Source organism: Python bivittatus, unplaced genomic scaffold, assembly GCF_059951505.1.
Source record: "Python bivittatus isolate LINGU-HERP-01145 unplaced genomic scaffold, Pbiv_v1 ctg000650_np1212, whole genome shotgun sequence".
Lineage (NCBI taxonomy): Eukaryota > Metazoa > Chordata > Lepidosauria > Squamata > Pythonidae > Python > Python bivittatus.
In genome coordinates, this window is record NW_028277093.1 from 1,629,069 (window position 1) to 1,654,052 (window position 24,984).

General features: G+C 41.2%; 1 protein-coding gene across 1 annotated transcript; it reads left to right on the forward strand.

Moving 5' to 3' along the window:
- Window positions 1-8,222: 8,222 nt before the first annotated feature.
- Window positions 8,223-22,223, forward strand: LOC148214477 (vomeronasal type-2 receptor 26-like). The gene is made up of 6 exons (XM_088151201.1): window positions 8,223-8,434; window positions 10,341-10,632; window positions 11,028-11,822; window positions 16,150-16,356; window positions 17,255-17,381; window positions 21,322-22,223. The coding sequence occupies exons 1-6, from the start codon at window positions 8,223-8,225 to the stop codon at window positions 22,221-22,223; spliced, it is 2,535 nt and encodes an 844-aa protein (XP_088007327.1).
- Window positions 22,224-24,984: the final 2,761 nt, after the last annotated feature.

A 24,984-nucleotide genomic window follows, 5' to 3' on the forward strand; every position in this document is an offset into this window, starting at 1 on the left:
ACGTCCGGTAGTTCTCGGTTCATGTATTGCTGAAGCCTAGCTTGTAGGATTTTGAGCATAACCTTGCTAGCATGTGAAATGAGTGCAATTGTGCGATAGTTTGAGCATTCTTTGGCATTGCCCTTCTTTGGAATTGGAACATAAACTGACCTTTTCCAATCCCGTGGCCACTGTTGCGTTTTCCAAACTTGCTGGCATATTGAGTGCAGCACTTTAACACCATCGTCTTTTAGTATTTTAAATAACTCAGCTGGAATACCGTCATCTCCACTAGCTTTGTTGTTAGCAATGCCTCCTAAGGCCCACTTGACTTCACTCTCTAGGATGTCTGGCTCAAGGTCAGTGATCACACCAGCGTGGACATCGGGGACATTAAGATCTTTCTTGTATAGTTCTTCTGTGTATTCTTGCCACCTCTTCTTAATCTCTTCTGCTTCTGTTAGGTCCCTGTCTTTTTTGTCCTTTATCATGCCCATCTTTGCACTAAACGTTCCTTTCATAACTCCAATTTTCATGTAGAGATCTCTAGTCTTCCCCATTCTATTGTTTTCCTCGATTTCTTTGCATTGTTCATTTAAGAAGGCCTTCTTATCTCTCCTTGCTATTCTCTGGAAATCTGCATTCAGTTGCTTATATCTTTCCCTTTCACCCTTGCTTTTCACATTCCTTCTTTCCACAGCTATTTGTAAAGCCTCATCAGACAGCCATTTTGCTTTCTTGCATTTCTTTTTCTTTGGGATGGTTTTAGTTGCTGCCTCCTGTACAATGTTACGGACCTCCGTCCATAGTTCTTCAGGCACTCTGTCTACCAAATCTAATCCTCTAAATCTATTCATCCCTTCACTGTGTACTCACAAGGAATATGATCTAAGTCATACCTGAGTGGTCTAGTGGTTTTCCCTACATTCTTCAATTTAAGCCTAAATTTTACAGTAAGAAGCTCATGATCTGAGCCACAGTCAGCTCCTGGTCTTGTTTTTGCTGTCTGTATAGAGCTTCTCCATCTTTGGCTGCAAAGTATATAATCAATCTGGTTTCGGTATTGACCATCTGGTGATGTCCATGTGTAGAGTCGTCTCTTGTGTTGTTGGAAAAGAGTGTTTGCTATGACTAGCTTGTTCTCTTGACAGAACTCTATTAGCCTTTGCCCTGCTTCATTTTGTACTCCAAGGCCAAACCTGCCTGTTATTCCGATTACTCGACTTCCTACTTTAGCATTCCAATCCCCTATGATGAAAAGGACATCTTTTTTTGGTGCTAGTTCTAGAAGGTGTTGTAGGTCTTCATAGAAGCGGTCAACTTCAGCTTCTTCGGCATCAGTGGTTGGGGGACATCTTTTTTTGGTGCTAGTTCTAGAAGGTGTTGTAGGTCTTCATAGAAGCGGTCAACTTCAGCTTCTTCGGCATCAGTGGTTGGGGCATAGACTTGGATTACTGTGATGTTGAATGGTTCGCCTTGGATACGCACTGAGATCATTCTGTCGTTTTTGAGGTTGTACCCCATTACTGCCTTTCCCACTCTCTTACTGACTATGAGTGCAACTCCATTTCTTCTAAGGGTTTCTTGCCCACAGTAGTAGATATAATGGTCACCCGAATTAAATTCACCCATTCCCGTCCATTTCAGTTCGCTGATTCCCAAGATGTTGATGTTCAATCTTGTCATCTCATGTTTGACCACATCCAGCTTGCCTCGGTTCATAGATCTTACATTCCAGGTACCTATACAGTATTGTTCTTTACAGCACCGGACCTTCTTTTCGCTTCCAGATACATCCACAGCTGAACGTCCTTTCGGCTTTGGCCCAGTCGCTTCACTCTTTCTGGAGCTACTTGGAATTGCCCTCCGCTCTTCCCCAGTAGCATATTGGACGCCTTCTAACCTGAGGGGCTCATCTTCCGGCGTCATATCTTTTAGCCTTTTAACATTGTCCATGGGGTTTTCTTGGCAAGGATACTGGAGTGGGTTGCCATTTCCTTCTCCAGTGGACCACATTTTGTCAGAACTCTCGGTCATGACCTGTCCGTCTTGGGTGGCCCTGCACGGTATAGCTCATGGCTTCACTGAGTTACGCAAGCCCCTTCGCCACTACAAGGCAATGATCCATGAAGGGGGACAATTCCTGACAGATAGCAGTCCGGCTCTACTTGAACATCTCCAATGAAGGCGAGCCCACATGATCAATGGGTCATGGGTTCCATTGGTGAACTGTTAAAAGCCTCTTCTGGGTTTCTCAAGGGTTGATAGGAGGAAGAAAAGAAAGGAAGCTTGGAGGTGATGTGGAAGGCCTCTTCGAGGCTGTGAGGAGAAAAAATGATTTATTAATACTTAAGAACAAAGACCTTAAGTATTAATAAATCATTTTTTCTCCTCACAGCCTCAAAGAGGCCTTCCACATCACCTCCAAGCTTCCTTTCTTTTCTTGCTCCTATCAACCCTTGAGAAACCCAGAAGAGGCTTTTAACAGTTCACCAATGGAACCCATGACCCATTGATCATGTGGGCTCGCCTTCATTGGAGATGTTCAAGTAGAGCCGGACTGCTATCTGTCAGGAATGCTTTAGTTTGGATTTCTGCACTGAGCAGGTGGTTGGACCACATGATCTTCACAGTCCCTTCCAGCTCCAAGGTTCTTCTTCTCTTTCCTTCTATCTTTCCCAGCATTATGGACTTCTCAAGAGATGACACTAAATAATTATCCAAAATAGCCATAATATTATTGACATATTAAAGTAACTTGTATTCAGTATCAAGGGCTACCATACCCTTCATACCTTGAGATGGTCTAATGAGAGAAGAAAGGGTTCAACGACCAAATTAAAAATGTAAAGGACAGGAGAAATTCTCAGTAGATGCCAGAGTATAACTGACTGGCTGGAGAAAGAAAATCATTTGTCATGAATCTGGCTATGGGGTAAAGAATTGACATTGTAATCCAAGGAACAAAAGTTGTCAGAAACCCATATCTTCTTAAAACACACTTCATCAATTCAATGTGAACCATAACAAAATCACTGTCTGCCTCTAAATGAGATTAGAGCAGCCAATCCTAATTTACTTACCATAACATCCAAAATAATAACTGCTAGACAAATATTATCAGATGCTAGTCTGTTTTTTATAAACTCAAACTGATGCTCTTCTTATCTTCTTTCTCTGGGGATGTTAAAAATTTCATCTGAGAAGCTGTGCAAGAGGAGCATGTGCCCAATTCTATGTTGGGGAATGAGATTAAGAGAAGACAAGGATTATAAATTATCAGCCTCTATATCTATTTAAAATATACAAAAAGGAAAAACTTAAGCATAAAATATATCTTCAACAATACAAAAGTGACAACAAAGAATATAAATAATACAATACAAATATACCAGACAGCAAGAAATAAGCAGTGAGCCTAAAAAGGTAAAATCAGGAAAGCAGCAGGACAAGTAAGAGGAAGGATGCTTCTCTTATACAAAGTTTGCCACCTGATACTAATAGTTCACAGCCAAAAACAATCTCTATAGTTAATACTGTTAAAGGTGTAGATCTTGCAAATGTCCAACATTCTATACTTTTTTGGCTATATGCAGATCTATCTAGACTATAAAATATGTCTTTCCTGTCTCTTTAACATCAGCTGTCATATAAAGAAGGTCATTCTTGAATCATGAAGGAAGAGACTATAAAGGAAATATAATTTTGGTTTTCTCAGACACCAAAAAATGCATCAAGTGTCCAGATGATCAATATGGAAATAAGGACCAAGTCCAATGTATTCCCAAAGCTCTAACCTTCTTGTCCTATGAAGAACATCTGGGCATCATTCAGCTGTCCTTTGCCCTACTCTTGTCCTTACGCACAGGCTTTGTTTTCATCATATTCATTCAGTACCTGAAACCCATCATCAAACCACAATCAAACCTCTCCTACATTCTTCTGGTCTCCCTCCTGCTTTGCTTCTTGTCCTTTCTCTTCATTGGCTGACCAAGGAAAGCCATGTGCCTTCTACAACAAACGGTGTTCAGCATCGTCTTCTCAGTTGCCATGTCTTCTGTCTTCACCGAAACCATCATGGTGGTGCTGGCCTTCCTGGCCACAAAACCATGAAACAGAGTGAGGAGATGGTTGGGGAAGAGCTTGGCCAATTCCATCATCCTTTCTGGTTCTGCTCTGCAAATTACCATCTGTGTCATCAGGTTGGGAGTTTCTGCCCCATTCCTATGTTGACCTGCACTCCCAACCTGGAGAGATCATCCTGCAATGCAACAAAGGCTCTATTACCATGTTTTATGGAGCCCTTGGCTACATGGGCTTCCTGGCAGCCATCTGCTTCACAGTGGCTTTCCTGGCCAGGAACCTGTCTGGGGCCTTCAATGAAGCCAAGCTGATCACCTTCAGCATGCTGGTCTTCTGTAGCGTCTGGGTCTCCTTTGTGCCCAGCTATCTGAGCACCAACGGGAAGTACATGGTGGCTGTGCAGGTCTTTCAGCCATCTGTCTCCCATGTAGAAAAGGGGATTTGAAGCCAGTTTTTAAAAATGCATTTTCACATTTGGTCCTGGAGATGGACAGTGTTTCTGTTTGGTCAGTGATTGCTCTGATTGGTAGAATCTCCTGTTTCTTTGCCCCTCCTCTCAATGTCTGGATAGCAAAGACCCACTTCCCTTTCTTTGGGCATATTGTTATTTTGGCTATAAGAGGAAAAGGGAGGGAGGGAGGGAGGGAGGAAGGAGTGACACATGGGTTTAGGTGGCATTATTCTTTCCCTTGAGTCATAATGTAAGTGTGGCAGAAAAGAAAGAAAGAAAGAAAGAAAGAAAGAAAGAAAGAAAGAAAGAAAGAAAGAAAGAAAGAAAGAAAGAAAGAAAGATCCATCATTTCACCATTCCACTGCTCAACCTGTTTAAAAAAAAAGGCCAGCCTTTCATCACGGCATCAGGTGACCAGTGACACACTCCCTACAATGGAAAGAAGTCCAGGTGAAGGACCACTTAGCCCAGCATATTTCCAAGCAGAACTTGGAAAACGTTACTGTTGACATGGAGCGGAAAAGTTAGGTGGAGATGACCTTCAGAATGGGCTGAGGGTGGGATAAGAATATTGTCATGATTCCTGCTCTGAACAAACTGTCTGAGGGTCATCTTTCCATCAGAGCAAGAAAGAAATGTGGCTCAGCCCAGACTCCAGATTTCTCTCTCATCACCCCCATTAGAGAGGGAACCTAAGATGTGGAAGGAGCATTTACGCTGTCACATCCACAGTCCCTGATCAGTGCAGGGCCCATTTCTGTGAGTGTCCTAATCTGGATTTTGTGAACAAACTACAGGAAAGGACAAAATGGAAGTTGCCTCTCTCTTGGATTCTCAGGAAATCTGAAGCCAGGAGCTTTGGCTGCCCATAGAAATGGTTCCATCTAGACATGGAGAAATAGAGGAAGACCCACTAAAGACCTACCAGAGCATGTCCTTATGCTCTGCAACCCTGGAAATTCTTACTGTTGGGAGAAAGGGGATGAATGGCAAAGTGACCCAGGAAAGTTGTCTGTTGAAGATGAAGAGCAGGAGATGCCATCTTCCTCATAATGCTGAACCATCATTGGTTCAGTGCTTTTGAAGGTCCTGCCCCCAGTTTAACTTCCAAGGTCATTCCTTACCCCTCGCTATGAAATATATTGTAGATATTATAAAGAAATGAATGTTTTAAAAGCCAAGCTTCTGTTGAGGTATCTGGTCTTCCCCAAAATCTCCCCTTTCCTCCAGTGTCACCCACCTTTCATGGTGGAGATGGTTCCTTCTGCACAAGGACGGCAGTCGTAGCAGCAGATGGGCTTCCCTTCCTGAGCCACCTTCATGAATGTGGGATGACAGCTTTACACACTCTGGGAAGGAGGCAGGGACTGGGCAGAGAGAGGAGGAACATCCAGAAAATGAAATTGTTCCCAGAAAGAGGGCAAAGGTGGAACAAACTGATTATCTCCAGCTGAAGGCTTAACTTTGCTAAATTTGAGCCTATAAAAACTTAGAGCTCATTCAACTGAATCAACTTCTGTGTTGATCTTCTTTTTTGACTTTTCACACACAATGTAGATTCTAAATTTACAAAATTCCTCATGGGAAGGTTGGATAAATTTTTTGTTTTGGTGAAATGAATCACATGGCCCAATGGCTCAGATTGAGCTCCCTTTGCACAAGACTAATAAGTACTTTATTTGGACAGTTATTTGGATAGTTTCTCGTGAACACCTGGACATCTAACCAAAGAATGTGTTGCCTCTCTTGGAGAACTTGGATGACATTCAAAGGTACTCCTTGCCCCGAGAGTGAAATCCTTTTGGTAAGATCTTCAGAAAGAGTGAAATAAAGATTTTTCCCCATTTTATTCTGCCCTTCCATCTCTGCAATTGCCTTTTGGTCGATCATTAACTTGAATTCCAGGCATCCTTCTCTTTCTAGACTCCCAAATATCACTCTCCTAAAGGATAGATTGTTGATAGACTCCCATTTCACAATACCCAAGTCAGCTGATGGGTCTCCCTTCTCATCCAAATATACGCCACGTACGGAATTATTGTAAAACTGAGAGTTTTGAAAAAGGAATGACACTGGAATGGAAGAGAAAATAGGTATCTTCAGACAGGACATCCAAAATTCGATGGCACCCCTTCCTTTGTGTTGTGGGTGAGCTGAACAGTTCTCTCTCTCTCTGCACAAAATCAGTATTTCAGATTCATTTTCCAACTTCTTCAGAAGCATCTATAAAGATTTGAATCATAACACCTAGTAATTCACTTTTCAAATACATACTACCTGACAAACACTATGAGATATGAGAGAGAGAAAATTGGATAGGCTTTCAAGATTGTGTTACCATCGCCTACAATCATAAAGTAGTATTTCTGCAATCCCTGCAGTACCTGTTTCTTGAGATCAGCCTTAAAAGCCTGTCCAGTTTTTCCCTACTTAAACAAAACAAAATCAAGGAAGAGTTATTTTGAGTTTCTTTCTCACCCTTCTATCTCTAGACTATGTCTTCTCCAAATCCCCCTTTAATGGCTTGGTCCTTCCTTCCTCCCTTAACATTGGTCCTCTTTAATATTTTCTGCTAAATTCCTTTACAAAATGCCTATGAGAATTTGAAAGTGGAATCATGTTAGAAAAAACCCCAAGGATGACTAATTTATAAGTTGCCAGAGTCCCAATGAGTCTCGGCAGCTGACAATTACTGTAGAAAAGTAAAAAAATTACAGAAGGCAAAAAGAAATCCTGAATGGCCCCAAAACCACATAGAACCCCAAATCCCATCCAGCAGGGGCTCAACTTCACTCTGCCCCAGAGCTGAGGAGAACAGCTGGGTCCTTCACAGCCTCCAGAAGGTCACCAGGGTGGGAACCATCCTGAGCAGAAGCCCTCAAAGATCCTGGGGTAAATGGAGTTTCCCCTGGACTGAAGGCAGCTTTAGAGTAGGAGATTTTCATCTCTACTGTTGGACCTTTATTTTAACATCTCTATTCTTGCCATTCTTGCCACAGTGGGACTCAGCTGTACCTTTAGCAGGGTTCAAGGCTACTAAGTGCTTCCTTGGAGTTAGAAGGCAGAGGTGGGTGTCATCAGCATAGAGGAACAGCAAACTCCAAAGCTCTGGGTGACCTCCCCATCAGTTTCTTTTGATCTTTAAAAGCATAGGAGACAAGATGCAATCTTGAAGCATCTCATAAGTCAATCCCCAAGATGTTGAACTCTTTTCCTCCAGCATCACTTTTTGGACATGTCCCAACAGGAATGGCCAGAACCACTGCAGAACAGTTACCCCCAGGGCTGTATCACAAACATGTTTTTCTCCTGCTACACCATTGCATATGAAGCCCTAGAAGAAGTTCAGGATCCCCCAGAGAAGTTATTGCTTCTCTTTGTAATTATCACTAACCCCATCTTTGAGACCTCTTGTGTTACGTCTCCAGTGACTGCCTTTGATGTAAACATCAGACTGAAGCAACTTCCATCTGGCATCAGAAAAGGAGAAATGCTTCCAGTCATGCTGAAGGTTTGGCATACATTTTAGGAAAGGCAGAGGCTGTGCTGCTGAATGTACCTGTCTCTCCTCTCCATGTGAAGCTTGGTTGGGCTCTGTCTGAATCAGGAAAACCACTGGCATTTCCATGTTATGAGAATCCTTTGAATTCTTCTAATTTTTCTTCTTGCCATTTAGAAACAGGAGGGGACTGATTCAGCCTGAGGAGGAATGGACCTCCTGCTTCTGCTTCTGATGCTGCTGTTGCTGCCCCAGACAGATGCTGAGAAGCTCAGAACCAAATGCCCTCTGACTTTGGAGCAGCAGGATGGAGTAAAGCCATGGAACTATTACCGGCCAGGAGACCATCTGATTAATGGGGTTGTCACTGCAACACATGTTCTGTTTAAGCCATTCCATTTCAACAAGGCTCCTTTCATTGAGTCTAGTGTGTAAGTCATTCAGTGTGTGATGGATGGACATTGACTCCATTTGAATTTCTAAAGCTCTTTTTCATTTATTCTCTAATTCCAGACCTGTGTAATTTCTGGCCTCATTTTGATTTCCATTGCTCCCCTCTTTTGTCTTATTTTGTACAAGAAACTCAAATCCAAGGATGGGGCAGAAATAGCTCTGAAGGAACATGAGAAAGAGAGACTCAGAAGTCCAAGTCCAGATGATTTTCCCCTCCTCTGGCAATCCTGATTCAATCACTCACTTATCCTCTCATTTAGCAGAAGTAAATCTACTTTTCCCATCGCTTTCTTAGTTGAGTCAGAAGGATGACTTTTAGACCAGGCGTTTTATGAATATTGATATTTTTATTTATTGAAAAGGCTGTAGTTACCTCTGTCCAGCCCAGTTCCATATTTTAAAAATAGCTCATGGATATGAAATGCCTGCTCCTTCTAGGAATAGCGGAGGAAGATGTGTTTTTACCATCACTTTTCTGGGTCACTTATGAATCCACGCTCTTGCTTATATGGTGGTTCTACTTCAATGGTGTAATTATTTTGAAACCTTCTCATCCCTAAATGATAGCCATGTTATTTAAAAAAAAACCATCAATCAATCTTATTCTTACTCAGCAAAAGCATTAAGAGCACCAGTAATAATAACCTATATGTTTTAAGCTTAGACAAATCAATCTCTTTTGCATTTTGACGTAACTTTCACTAGTAAGGAAAACATAAAAGATTTGTCCCCATAGGTATAGAGAATACCCATAATAGTAACATATATTTTTTAAACTAAATCAAATAAGTCTCTTTTACATTCTAACCCATAATTTTCTCTAACAAGTAGGAGATAAAAGGTTTATCCCCATATGAAATTTTTTTTAAAGCCGCATCTTACAATCCTGGTTAAAAAAAAAAGATTCCATTAATAACAACTCAAACTCAGAATGTATATGGTTTAATCCTGATCAAATAAGTCCACTTTGAATTCTTTATTCTTCTTTTTCAGAGGCTTGATCTTCAGTCACTTCTTCAAATAAAGTCCCACATAATGATTTCTTATCATTTTTCCCTGTCTGTTTTCAGAAACAACTTCAGAGATTTTGTGCTTCCCTTCTGTGGATCCAAACTCTCAAAATCACTCTTCTGATTTATAATCTGGATATACCCTTTAATTAAATTTAATTAATTTAATTAAAAACTGCCAGCATAGTTTGTATATCCATTCCAACTTCTTTTTTCATATCACTCTTGTAGTCAAACATTTTTAAGTCCATTTTCAATTTCCTTTAACTGCTCTCTGGATCCCTCTAGTAAATCTTCAAAGCACAGTCTTATCTTTTGTTTATTTTCAGAGTCAAAACTTTCCCACAATAAAGTTTCTTACAATTAATTCCAAAATCATCAGCTATATTTATATAAAATTTTAAAAGATCCATAGAAGTTATTTTTTCACATCCATCTGGCCCCTTAACTGACCACAATCAACATTCTTAACTCACTTCCACTGTTTTCCAAAAGTTAAAATTTTTCTTGTTAATCTTTACATTTATTTAAATCTTCTTTCTTCCGGGATAGAAGGAAATTCTCCCCATGTGCAGCAATTTGCCTTTCAGAAGGCTTTTAATTTTCAAATAAATCACTAACAGGTAATTTCCAATGCTAATTAAAAGAGGAAGTGAAAGCAAATTGGCAATCTCTTCTCAGGATCAGTACGTGCTTAAAATGGAATTAGCTTGTGCTAAGAGGACAAGCTCAAGGAGGAATACATTGAATAAGTTATTTTGCTGTTGATGATGCTGATCCTGATGATATGCATGTATCGATTAGTCAGGTCAAATAGGAATAAACTGAATAATTGATGTTATTGCTGGTGCTGATTTGTTTGCAGTCAAGAAACCACTGACTATTCGAGAATCCTACCCTTCATTTACATCACTCAGGAGGTCAACAAGAATCCCCAGCTTTTACACAATCTCACTCTTGGTTACAACATCCATGACAATTATTTCAACACCCTTATGACTTCAGATGCCTTGCTGGACATGCTCTCTACTGCAGAAGCCGATGTTCCCAACTACAGCTGCGGAAGGAAGGACAACCTCATGGCTCTTCTGGATGGAACGGACAACGATATCTCCATCCAGATGTCCACTGTGGTGGGCACCTACAAAATCCCACAGGTTTGTATGAGAGTTTTGCATCTGTAAAGTGCATGAGTTGGTAGTGGATGAGGGATAGTTCCACTCACCAGGTGTCAGGGCTATAGACTGGGGATTCACAGTGGGGAAAGGGCAAGGATCAGAGCAGCCATATCTCCCCATGACAGCTTCCCCATAACTTTTGGGGCTTCTGCTACAACCTCATGAATGTGCAAGAGATGAAAAGGGTGAGGAGAGACACAAATATGACACAAATTAAATCATATGATCAACGGCAATATTACCATATTACCAATTGTAAAGAAATCCAAAATTCCTGGGAACAATCATAAGACCAAGCTGGATTTATTAAAATCCAATGTTTTGGTCTTGATCTGATCCCACATAAATGACAACATTCTACCTTTCTTTTTCAGATCACTTATAAAGTTGTTTCAGAGGTTCTGAATGATAAAACTCAGTTCCCTTTTTTCTACCGGATGGTCCCCAAAGAAGGAATCCAGTACCCAGCAATTGTCCAATTGCTCCTCCATTTCAGATGGACCTTAATTGGTCTTGTTGCTTCAGACACGGACAATGCAGAGAATTTCATCAGGACTTTGACTCCTCTGCTTGTCAGGAATGGAATTTGTGTTGTTGTATCACAACAATTCTCAATGACTAGACTTATAGTACCCGTCAGGGATGTCTTCTCTAAGTGGAGACAAGTCAATGTTTTTGTTTACTTTGTAGAATATGGTTGGCTTGAACAAGGAATGGTCATTGTACTTTGGACACTGAAAGAATTGGCAGGACCCATTGAAGGGAAAGTCTGGATCACTACAGCCTTGTGGGAATTGCCACTGCTACATAATAAGGGCTTACAATACGTCCATAGTATTTGGTCCTTTCTTATCCAGACAAAAAAATGGGCAGAAGATGATTTCTTTAAACCCTTATATTATGTGAGCAGGCAGTTTAGAGAGAAGGCTTTAAACTGTTCTTTCTCCAAACACGTCTTTTCTGTCAAAGGCCGCAGAAGATGCACTCAGAAAGAGCCACTGGAGACCACAGAGGAATGGGACAGGATCCTGATTCCAAATGATCATCGCATTTATAGTACGGTTAAGACTCTGGCCCATGCCTTGAATGCTGCATATTCCTCCAGACCCAGAAGGAGAAGGAAGGAGGACGAAGAGAGGTTGGCGGCTCCAAGGCTGCAACCGTGGCAGGTATGGGGTCCTGACAAGGATCCATCAAACTTCATTCCTTCAAAGCAGGAATCCAAAGGAAGAGGGAGTGGCATCTTCTCAACCTCCTTCTGCCCTTCCACTGCCTTCTATTCCTTCTTTTGACCCACTGCTGCTTGCACAATTCTTGCTGCTCAATGGTTGTGGGCTGAATCTGGGGAGTTCTAGGGGTGGTAAGGAGAGTGTTGAACATCTCTTTAGTTTCTTTGGGTTTTTTCCCCCCATTTTTTTCACATTGTGTCTCCGTTTCCAGGAATTGCAAGTATTTATGTGTGACGGTGGGTAAGCGCCTCTCTCTGCATCTGTTTTGATATTTAACTATTCTAATTTTTAAAAGGATTTATTTATAAAAATGCTTTAATTATGGCTTTGTAATTAGCATCCTAGAATTTTACCTTCATAAAGTTGAAGGAGCCCTTGACCCAATCCCCTCCTCTCTGCAGGAATCCCAGTTAAAGTATTTTGGACTGATGGCTGCCTGGTCTTTGCACGGAGACCTTCAGTGAAGGGAAGCCTGAACTTCTGTGGTTCACTGGCTCAACTCTCAAACTTCTGTTCTGTTTTGGATGTTTTTCCCATCATTCAGCCAGAATCTCCTCTCTTGTAACTCAGTTCTTGGTTTCATGTCCTGCACTCTAGCATAATAGTGAACGGGTCTTCAGCTTCTGTTGTAGCATCTTGCAGGTACAGGAAGAGTGCTATATTCTCCCTTTTCCAACTTACAGGCTTTGTAAATAAAAATTGGTAGCTGGAAAAGGTGCTCCCAGACTTCTTCTGATTTTCAGCTCCCATAGACCAACTTGGGCTTTCTTCTTGTTGTCTTTCCTCAAGGCTAAGAGCACCTCCTTCGATTTCTTCAGTAGCTTCACTGCCTTTCCCTGAACCTGATCCAATTCTCCTGCAGTGTCTTCTCCAAGTGTGGTGCCTGCAAGTGGACCCAGGACTCAGGTTGGGGATGCACCACACCAGAATAGAGTAGAACATTCACTTCCTGAGATTCCCATGGAGGCCTTTGCCTTCTTTCCATGAGCATCACACTCCTGACTCACATTCAGTCTGCAAGCAATGACTATTTTGAGATCATTTTCACAGATATTCTTACCAAGTGAGGGATCCCTCATCCTCTACTGATGCATCTCCTTTTTGTTCTTCTAAATGAAGATCTTTGCACTTGTCTCTCTTGTAAATTTCATTCTGTTACTTTCAACCCACTTTGGTAAACTATCGAGATTTGATCTGAGTTTTATGTCCACTTCTAGGTTATAAATTATGTCTCCCAATTTGATATCAGTGGCCAATTTGATGGCCATTCTCTCCGCCTTTCATCAAAATAATTGAAGAGATATTTTATTCCAGTGAGTGACGAGGATACATACTGAATATAACAGTATGAAAGACAGATACACATGGAGCTTTAATGAAAGATCCACATTGTACCCTACATCTGTCTGCTTCCTTTTTTTCATATACTGTACTTTTATTAAAAATATTAAAAAGAAAGAAAAACTAACAGAAACTAATATAAAATAAAGAAAAGAAAGAAAGAAAGAAAGAAAGAAAGAAAGAAAGAAAGAAAGAAAGCAAGCCAAAGCCAAAGCCAAAAGTAAATAAAAAAGAAAAGAAAGAAAATATACAGTTTTTCTTTACAGCAGTTATAAGTATAAATTTACCTCTTACTCTCTGGTTACAACATGTCTCTCATTTTTTCTATAATCTATTTTTTTCCAATGATCAAAACCATAAATCATATGTTCATTTTTCTTTTTCACGCAAAAAGTCTATAAGGCATTTCTAGTAAGCAATAAATGTAAATATTGTCTTTCCTCTGATCAAATAAGTCAATTTGGTCATCTCACAAGTTCTGTCATCTTCACCATCCATTGCTCCATTGTGGGTAATGCCAAATCTTTCCACCTTTGTGCATATAACTTTGCTGCAGTTATCATGTATAAAAACAAAGTTCCATTACTTTTTTCCAACTCTTTATCAATCAGTCCGATTAGAAAAGCCTCTGGTTTAAATTGTATATTAATCTTTAAAATCTTCTGAATTAGTGTATGTATTTGTATCCAAAATTTTCTGGCTTTTTTACATGTCCACCAAGCATGCTAAAATGTCCCTTCTTGTTGTTCACATTTCTGACATAAATTTGAACCACCTTTATACTTTTGACAATTTCTCTGATGACATATGCCAACAATACATCATTTTATAAAAATTCTCTTTAAGATTATAACATAATGTAAATGTCAGTCCTTTCAACCACATATTCTCCCACTGTTCTGTTTGTATATTGTAACCAAAACATCTGTCTTTTCCCATAGAAGATATCAGAGTTTGTCAAGTCCTAGTTGCTAAAACTCAGATACTTTCCTACTGGATTTCACTTTTGCATTTCTATCTATCAGAAAGTATTTTTCAAGGAAACTTGGCATGTTTTGTAAGAACACAAAATAGTTTTGTTTGAGAGTTGCTATAAATCTTGCATCACAAAATCATGATGGGCCAACTCTTCTGCCCTTTATAAATGAGAATATTAAACAACAGATGACTCTGAACTAATTGTTATTCATAATTAACCAATTGTATGAGGAACCATTGAACATTCTTTCAGTATAATTTTCTTGCCTGTTTTGCATCTACTTAATTATCATGCCATCCAGCCCTCAATTAACTAGTTTCCTAATCATCATCTCAGGAAGTATTTTTTTAATACTTGGCTGAAATCAAGATATATTGTATCAACAGCATGCCCACAATCTATTAAGGAAGCAATCTGATCCAAAAAGGGACAAGATTAGTCTGGTGAACATTTTTCTTGACAAATCCAGGCTTTCTGCGAATTACTTCATTATTTTCAAGGTGCTTGAAGAATGGTTTTTTCATGACCTGTGCTAAATTTTTGCTGAGGATTCTTTCTTTTCCAAAGACTGGACACACCACAGCAGAGAAGAGAACTGTACACAATACTTTACTGTAGCACACACCTTTCCTGTTGCCCTGGGTCAACTCAACCCTCCTAGGCTTTGCAAGTTGATGTGGCCCTGTAAATTAGTCTTTGGTGGTTAGTCCTTATAACAAATAAAAATCTTAACATTTGTAAAGTGGCATACAACTTTTACCTCCCTCCAAAAGTTCTTGCACATGTTGGGATTTGGTGCTGCCTCAGGTGGCTGCTCCTCTTCTGGTTGCTACTGAGCTCCAGGCCAACCTCTAACCCAAGCTCCAGGCAGGAATCAGATCACAACAGGCTGCTTACCGTAGCTTGTGGTCCTGGCAGTTGACTGATAGCCCTCTTACTTGCCTGTAATAGTCATACATTCCAGATGTTGCTTTCTGCTTCCTTGTCTGCTTGCTGCCTTCTTGTCCTTCTTTTCTCCTACACACCCACACTTTTGTAGGCTAAGGGCCTGGATGGGGTGAAGCTGCCTCTGGACATCGACACCTCCTTGAATATGCCAGGAACACTGAAACCTGTAACACCAGCGTGCATGCTTGTGACTGAACTGTGACTGGGGGAGTGAATGAATGAATGAATGAATGAATGAATGAATGAATGAATGAATGAATGCATGCATGCATGCATGCATGCATGCATGAGGCCACCTCTCAGGTTTCTGGGGCTGGAAACTTTTACAGCCCTTTGGGCAAAAGCATGAGCCTTGGAGAAGTGGGGCAGGAAGCATTTCTGCCTGGCTACAGCTGCTTTTCCCAAGTGCAGGCAGCAATTCCAGCTTCATTCCCTCACATTTTCTTACCAATTGATGTCAGATTTTTGGGGTCTATAATTTCCTGAAACTTTCTTTTTAATATTGGAAGATATGAGTAACATTTTTCTCCAATCAATAAGCACTTTAGCCCTTCTTTTTCTCAAAAAGTCTTCCCTATATATTAGGATTAAGACAAGGAGAGCTGATCCTTTTCTGCCTGACCTCACCTTCTGAGGGACCAAGTGGCCACCCAGAGAACTCAGAAACTTCTAGGAAGGATCACGTTTGGAATAGTTTGTCTCCCAGTAGATGCTGGGTCAATTACAGTCTCTCATCATCTCACCAGGTCTGCATATTGTGTATTAAATTATTTTTGCCCATCTGGGCTAAGAGCTCAGACTCATTTTATTTCCATGTCTGAGCAGAAGTAGATTGAAAAAGAAGTCATGAGGACATTTTCTTTCTTTCTTTCTTTCTGATGCTTCTTTGGGTCAATTATTATACTGTAGGCAAGTTTGAGAGTTTTGTCATGTGAAAAGACCAAGTGTGATAAGAAACCTCATTTCCTTCCTCTGAAGTACTGGATTTGTCCATTCCAGTTACATCCATTTCTGGAAAAAAATGAGTTTTGTAACATTTCCCTGGAGAAACTGTACTTGGACAAAAATGGAGATCTAGCAGCTGATCTGAACATAAAGATCATGGTGTATCACAACTCTGAGATCCTCTTCAGAGAGAAATTGGGCAGCCTTGAAAGACAGAGACTTACTTTCAACCCAGATGCTCTCTCCCGTCTGAGCAACAAGGTAGGGAAAGTATTGGCTTCCTTTTCTGTTTTGCAAAGCCTCAAAGCACACTTGGAGGATGCTGGTTATCAGGCTCCACTTCAGGTGGGCTGAGACCGATCACCACGGAGGAGGACCTTCACTGAGAACTGGATGTGGAGAGTAGAGCCCTACTAGTTCCTTAAACTTCTTGGGAGGTTTCAGTACTATTGACCAAGGTGTCTTTCTGAATTGGCTGGCAGGTGCAGTAATTTGGAGCACTGTTTTACACGGATTTAGCCATGTCTAACGTGGGATGGTGGGTGATTACTCTTTAGCACCTAGATCATGGTCCTGTGGTGTCCCCTCTGCAATTTATTTTCTCCATAAAATTGCCAAAGGAAGTCATCAGAAGCTGGAGATTCTGGTGCTGATAGCCTCAAGTTCTCTTGTTCATGGCACTCAAATGAAAGGAGGAGGAAATTCCATTGACCTCTGCCTGAGTTCAGGGTTGTAATTGTAGTTCTTGAACAGAAAGGCCTTGTCTTGGATGCATAGCCTTAGAAATATACTTTTCCAATATGTGGTCATCATCGTGTCCCACTTGCTGCAGCAAAAGTTGCTTACTAAACCTTTATGAGGGATATGTTCCCATCACTTCACCTCCATCTCATGTCATTCCTAACCTCAGAGCCAAACAAAAATATTTCCTCACTACTGCCCTAGCAACCATGGGTCATTTTTACTCTTAATTATTTGACCAGGAATATCAATGTCCTGTAAGGTTAATGGCCTACATTCGTAAGGAAAATATTCCTTTGCATTTTAGTTGGGAAGCTTTAGAGAATTGAGATGGTGAAGTTCTATAATCTCTACCTCCCTTTTTCATTGATGATTAGTCCTAACACATTTTTTTTACGTTCCTTGTTCTTCTGCTTAGCCTCTGCCTCAGTCCAGATGTGGGGAAAATTGTCCCCCTGGATTTGTCAAGCAGGCTCAGGAAGGAGAGCCACTTTGCTGCTACAACTGTGTTCCTTGTCCGGAGGGGACCATCTCCACTCAGGAAGGTGGGTGACATCAGAGGGAAGGGCAGGCCTTGCAGAAGTATTTTGATGACCTAAGGTTGATTGTTTTCTTGTTTTTTTCCATAAAGGGAGGAAAAACAAAAAGATCTTGAAGAATGGGGTAGAAAGAGATAAAAGGACATGGTGGATTGGGCAATATTTACTTCTGCCAAAGAAATTATCTCTTCTGCTTTCTAGTTTGGAAGGGTCTTTCCATGTTTACTCTTCTAGGAACATCTGAGTTCTTTGAAACTTGAGGAATGGTCTTAGATCAATTGGTTTTTCTCATCTGAACCAAACCTACAACCAAACTTACATTATGGTGTGCCCAAAAATGGACACATAAAAAGATATATCAGTCAATCAACCACTCAATCAGTCTGTCAGTCAGCGAAACAAAATATCTCAAAATAAGCCCAAAGAGTGCAAAATTCAGAAAAATCCTCATTCCAGAAGAATAGAACTGTTAAAATAAAGGCCCAACATTAGAGATGAAATTCTACTAGGCTAAAGCTACCTTCAGTCTAAGGGAACCTCCATTTCCCCTAGGATCTTTGAGGGCTTCTGCTCAGGATGACTTCCACCCTGATGACCTTCCGGAGGCTGTGAAGGACCTGGCTGTTCTCCCCGACTCTGGGGCAGAATGAAGTTGATCCCCTGCTGGATGCAATTTGGGATTCTATGTGGTTTTGGGGCCATTCAGGATTTTTTTTTGCCTTCTATAATTTTTTACTTTTTTAATTGTCAGCTCCCCAGACTCACTGGGTCTCAGGCAACTTATAAATTGGTCATCCTTTGGGTTTTTTAAACATGATTTTTCTTCCTAGTTCCTCTATCAAATTCTTATAGGCATTTTGGAAAGGAATTTAGAGGAAAATATGCCTGCCCTTTTGGAAGTCATACTCCCTGATATTTGTTTGGCCCCAACCCTATTATTAGTCCTTGAAGACCTGGATGTTCCTTTGGGCAAGAGGTCTGGAGGTTAGATGAGCCCATCAATACAATTCTTCTTAACATGACTGGGGTTGTGTGGTTTGGATTAGATTGTCTTCAGGTGCCATGATGCTATTTGTTTTTACTATCATTATTTATTCAACTTGTTTTTCTTGCTTCTTGTTTTTAATCCTATTTTTCCTGGCCAGCATTCCCATTGCAAGATGTACAGCTATAGAAATCAGTGAAAGAAAGATTAATTGATCTGCCATGGTATCCAAAATACTAATTGTTAGATGAATATTCTCAGATGTTCATCATTTTTTTATGAATCCAGACTGAGATGGGTGAATTATAGATAGTAAAGAACGATGGAGGGAATATAGAAAGATTAAATGATTCAATATAACCTGGTCATGCAGATCCCAATCAGTCTATGAAGGTTCATTCCACAGAAAATCCTTGCAGTCCGATGACTTTCCCCAACTTCATAGACTGAACCTTAGCTGTAAAAAAATGTTACTCTCATCTTCTGCCTGTGGAGCTGTTAAGAAGTTCATCTCGGAAAATGTTTCTGTTGAAGGAACCTCCTCAATTCCATTCATCATGTTATACATTTCTCCCCATATGCAGACTCAAAAACATCATTTACTATGGCTTTCTCATCTCTTGGCATCAGCTGTCATCCAAAGAAGGTTGTTTATGAAATGCGAAAGGAGAGACTGTAAAATAATTCTTACTTTTGGTTTTCTCAGACACCAAAACATGCACCAAGTGTCCAGATGATCAATATCCAAATGAGGACCGAGTCCAATGTATCCCCAAAGCTCTAACCTTCTTGTCCTATGAAGAACTTCTGGGCATCATTCTGATCTCCTTTGCCCTACTCTTGTCCTTAACAGGCTTTGTTTTAATCATATTCATTCAATACTTACAAACTCCCATTATCAAAACTAACAACCGGAAGCTTTCCTTCATTCTCCTTGTCTCCCTCCTGTTTTTCTCCTTGTCTTCATTTCTCTTCATTGGATGACCAAGGAAAGTCACATGCCTTCTACAACAAACAGCATTCAGCATCATCTTCTCAGTTGCCATATCTTCTGTCTTGGCCAAAACGATCACAGTGGTGCTGGCCTTCTTGGCTTCAACACCAGAAAACAGAATGAGGAGATGGTTGGGGAAGTTTGGCCAACTCCATCATCCTTTCTTGTTCTGCAGTCCAAATTATAATCTGGGCCATGTGGTTGGGAGTTTCTCCCCCATTTCCTGACTCTGACCTGCACTCCCAGCCTGCAGTGATCATCCTGCAATGCAAAGAAGGGTCTGTGGCCATGTTTTATGGAGCCCTCAACTACATGGGCTTCCTGGCTGCCATCTACTTCATGGTGGCTTTCCTGGCCAGGAATCTCCTTGAGACCTTCAATGAAGCCAAGCTGATCGCTTACAGCATGCTGGTCTTATGCAGCATCTGGGTGTCCTTTGTGCCCACCTGAGCACCAAGGGGAAATATATGGTGGCTGTGCAGGTCTTCTCCACCTTGGCCTCCAGTGCTGGGCTTCTGGCCTACATCTTCATCCCCAAGTGCTACATCATCATTATAAGGCCGGCCTTGAATACAAAGGAGCAACTTACAATCAGAACAAGATCTTAGCCCTAAGGAACATGTAATAGAGAAGTGATTGTGAACTTGTTTCCCAGGGTTGTACCATTTAATTATTTATTGTTTATTGGGTTATTCTGGCTGTCTAGTTTCTGTATCGGGTTGGTGTTTACTAGGAGGTAGATTTCTTTGTCCTCCAGGAATGTTTTGACTTTTTGTATTGTGATTTATCCAAAGTTCTGCCTTTGTCTGCTGGAAGGATGATGATGGTTTGGTCCTTCTTTAGGTCTTTGAGGGCTGCTGGGTCCTCTGCTTTGAGTTGGTTCTGTGTTCCTCTGATCTGTGGTATGATTGTCTGTCTTATGTTTTCTTGGGGCTCTGTGGTAAGTCCTATGGTTTTAAATGCAGCTTCTAAGGCTGCACAGAATTCTAGCTGGTTAGCATCATCCATGTTATAGTTGAGGCCTGTCAGGAGGATGTGTTCTGCAGTGGATAGTGGGCAGTGGGATATGTTGAATGGCCCCCCAAACCACATGTAATCCCAAATCCCATCCAGCAGGGGTTCAACCTCACTCTGCCCCAGAGCCTGGGAGAACTGAGAACATTCAGGTTCAGTTTTTTTCAGAAAAAAATCTCATTCCACAAGAATAAAACTGTTAAAATAAAAGCCTAACATTAGAATTGAAAACCTACAAGGCTAAAACTGCCTTCACTGTAAGGGAACCTCCATTTCCCCCAAGGTCTTTGAGGATTTCTCCTCAGGATGGCTCCCATCCTGGTGACCTTCAGGAGGCTGTGAAAGACTCGGCTGTTCTTCCAGGCTCTGGGGCAGAGTGAGGTTGAGCCCCTGCTGGATGGGATTTGGGATTACATGTGGTTTGGGGGGCCATTCAGGACTTTTCTCTCCAGCAATTCTTTACTTTTTAATTATAAGTGGTCCAGAGTCCCTGGAAATCAGGCAGTCTATAAATTGTTTAAATACTATAGAATAAGCTATATTCTAGATTATAGAAGATTATAAAAAGATTAAATGATTCATTACATACCTCTAATAATGCAGGTGCCATATAAAAGTTCATTCCCCAGGAAATCCTTGTGGTCCCAAAGACTTTTCCCAATTTCCTAGACTGAACCATAGTTCTTAAAAATACTTGATGTTCTTCTTATCTCATTTCAGTGGACATGTTAAGAAGTCCATCTCGGATGTTCTGCAAGAAAAAAACATGTTCCTGTTGCAGTAACATCTCCATTTCCATTCCCCATGCTATACATATCTCCCTATATGCAGATTCATCTTGATCATTTGCCATACTTTTCCTGTCTCTTAGTATCACTTGTCATCCAAAGTAGGTATTTCTTGAAACGTGAAAGGAGAGATTGTAAAATAAATATTACCTTTGGTGTCCTCAGATGCTGAAAAATGCACCAAGTGTCCAGATGATCAGTATCCAAATGAGGACAGAGTCCAATGTATCCCCAAAATTATAACCTTCCTGTCCTATGAAGAACATCTGGGCATCATCCTGGTCTCCTTTGGTCTACTTTTGGCCTTAACCACAGGCTTGGTTTTAATCACATTCATTAAATACTTAGAAACTCCCATCGTCAAAGCCAACAATCGGGACCTCTCTTACATTCTCCTCGTCTCCCTCCTGCTTTGCTTCTTGTCCTCCTTCCTCTTCATTGGCCGACCGAGGAAAGCCACCTGCCTCCTCCGACAAACTGTGTTCAGCATCGTCTTCTCAGTTGCTGTGTCTTCTGTCTTGGCCAAAACAATCACAGTGGTGCTGGCCTTCCTGGCCACAAAACCAGGAAACCAAGTGAGGAAGTGGTTGGGGAAGATTTTGGCCAAATCTATCATCCTTTCTTGCTCTGCTGTCCAAATGATCATCTCTGTCGTATGGCTGGGAGTTTCTCCTTCATTCCCTGAGTCTGACATGCACTCCCAGCCTGGAGAGATATTCCTGCAATGCAATCAAGGGTCTGTTGCCATGTTCTATATTGCCCTTGGCTACATGGGCTTCCTGGCAGCCATTTGCTTCACGGTGGCTTTCCTGGCCAGGAACCTGCCTGGGGCCTTCAACGAAGCCAAGCTGATCACCTTCAGCATGCTGGTCTTCTGCAGTGTCTGGGTCTCCTTTGTGCCCACCTACCTGAGCACCAAGGGGAAGTACGTGGTGGCCGTGCAGGTCTTCTCCATCTTGGCCTCCAGTGCTGGCCTTCTGGGCTGCATCTTCATCCCCAAGTGCTACATTATTGTTCTGAGGCCAGATCTAAACACTAAGGAACATCTAATGATAACAATAAAGTAGGGAACTGATTGTGACATTGTTTCCCAGGGTCATAACATTTAGTTATTTGTCACATTTCTTATTGAGTTTGTATGGTTCCTTTGCAACTGTTTGAAAATCAAGATTACTTAAAACCAAAGGAAATAAAAAGATAAAGATTGCAAGCCTAATCCAATTAAAATGCAAAAAAATAATCAAAGAGTAAAATTAATGAATTAACCATGAAATTTTGCCATATAGCCAGGGAAGAACAGGACAGCAAATGAGATCATGATAGGACAGATTCAGAGGAGACAGACTCCCAAAAGAGAGGGGCAAGTAGTCCTTTGCCTGAGGTGGATTGGATATGGAAATGTAAGTGTGTTTCAACATGGTCACATTCTCTCTATGGCTTGTTCTCAAATGTAGGCTCCACGAGAAGGACTCCCCATTCCTCTGGGTAGAGTCATGTCTTGCATCCGACAAAGAGCCCCCTTGCCTAGCATGTGCATGGAAAGGGGTGGCAGGGGAACATGGGATCTGGGCTGTCTCCCTTCCAGGACTCAGATCAGACCTGAATGAAAACTTTGCATGTCTGCTTTCCTTCCTTTTCCACAAGAAAAGTTCCCCGCTCATTGAACAGAGTTACATCTGGATGTCCATCCTTGCAAGACATTTCTGCAACCTCTTCTGGATAGCTTAAATTAAGTTAAAGCAACAAAGTGCAGAGTCCTAGTGATGTCACTTCCTATCCTTCTCTGTAAAACCCCATGTACTACTTTCTCCTCCACAAAATATTTGGGCACATGTGCTGTTCTCTTCTGAAACTTAAAAGTTGCGACTCCTTCCATTTTTACTGAGGGCAGCCCCTGGTGGATGATCTGCCAGTGATCAGAAGGAAATTGTAGTTACAGTAGAGTCTCGTTTAACTGACCTTCACTTATCCGACATTCCGTCTTATCCAACGCCCCTAAAAAAAACACAACAACACACATAAATTGGCGACGAGAAAAGTGTGCTGCTTGTTTGCGAGCACGGGTGTGCTCTTTCTTGTTGCTCCTGAGGGTGCGGTGCCACAACGCAAAAATCGATTGCAACAGGTGCAGCGGATCGGTTTTTTGTTTTTTTTTACCGCACTCAATCGTTACTGTGTGTTATCCGACATTTTCGCTTATCCGACGTTCTGCCAGCCCATTTATGTCGGATAAGCGAGACTCTACTGTACTTTTACAGAATAGCATTGAAAGTCCTGCAGAATCAGCCAGCGTGCCCAAGAATGTAAGTCAAAAGCTCTGAGCTATGTCCATTGTGTCACCTGAAATTTTGCATCTAAGGTAAAGAAGCTCATTATAGCAGCAATGAAGCCACTACTAAGAGACCTAAAAGACCAAGCTGAGAACAGATCATCCTAGAGAAAGGCCACCTATGTGGTGGCTCTAAGAGTCAGTATCCACTTGCTGGGACATCGTAATCATCATCTTATCTGGGTTGAGAAGTCATAGCTTGCTTCAAAGCACCAGTCGGGACAAATCTTGGATGTTAACCTTTGAAACAAGTTGGTGTTGGATCCCCCCTTTGGCTAATACTGTTTTACTTTCCACATTGGTAGGACTGGAAATGAAAGGTGATAACGAATCCACCCATGCAAATCCATAGAGATTTGTGACAGTATAGATTTCTACACTCATACAAAACAGTTCCATAATTACCCCCAAAAAAGTAGAGGTATAGCAAGATAAATATTACAACCCTACATAGAGAAGGATCTTCAGGGTTTCTTGATGCCTGAAATTATTCATAGAAAGGCTTGTCAAAATACCTTAAACCAAGATTTTCCCCAGAGTCTTCCTAGAGTATGCATTCTGCCTTAGGGGTCTCTAAACTCCTACAGGATTGTACCCTTTCTTCCTTACATGGGGTGAAATGCATTCTTTATTTCACGATGCCTTTTCACTTGGTTTTCTCTAAGTTCTCTTTGTGTGTGTCTATGATTTTTTTTAACTACACAAAGTCCTGATTACTAGTTTTTGACAAGGGTTGATTTTGTTTTTGGGGGACTGGGCACACTATTACATCAACCCTTTGGTGGGGGTGCCCCTGAGCATTAGTTTTCAAGGCAAAATACATTTTGGCTCTAACTTTGGCTTTAACTTTGGGTCCATTTGCACTCTAACTCAGCAGGGAGCTGTTTCAGATCTGTGACATGCTCAGGCATTAACTAGTCCCCGGTGCTTTCTCTTTAACCACCAAGTCAACAAATGTCAGATTTGTTTTTCTTCAGCCACAGGTGCCATGTATTCCCCCTGGGCAATTTCAAGATCAAGCTTCCAAACCACTTAACAGAGTTCTTATTGACTGATTTAATTCTAGCTGTGCCCCTATCATTATGGGGATTTATTTTCCTTTCCTTTCTCTCCAGAGAAATGCCCAACAATCTTTGAGTCCAATAACTAATTGAATCAGTCAGGGATGTCCCCTGACAGGAAGAATTATCATAAAAGTTTCAGCTCTGCTCTTTGATAGAATCCTCCAGAGGCAGACCTTTGGCAGACACATGGAGTAATGTGCAGTTAACTTCCCACACTGACCCTGAAGGCCCTCAATGTAAATATTTTCTGGTTTAGAACTTAGATACTTTAGGCAAAAAGTATCACTGGATAATTTCAGACTTTGAACTTCTGGGTCCCATGGATCCTCCCCACTAAAGATCAGGGCTGTCTGTATTCCTTCACATCAAAATGTGCTACACTGGGGAAAATAAGGGGTTGAGTGCAAATGGACCCAAGTTTCTGCCTGCCAGGGT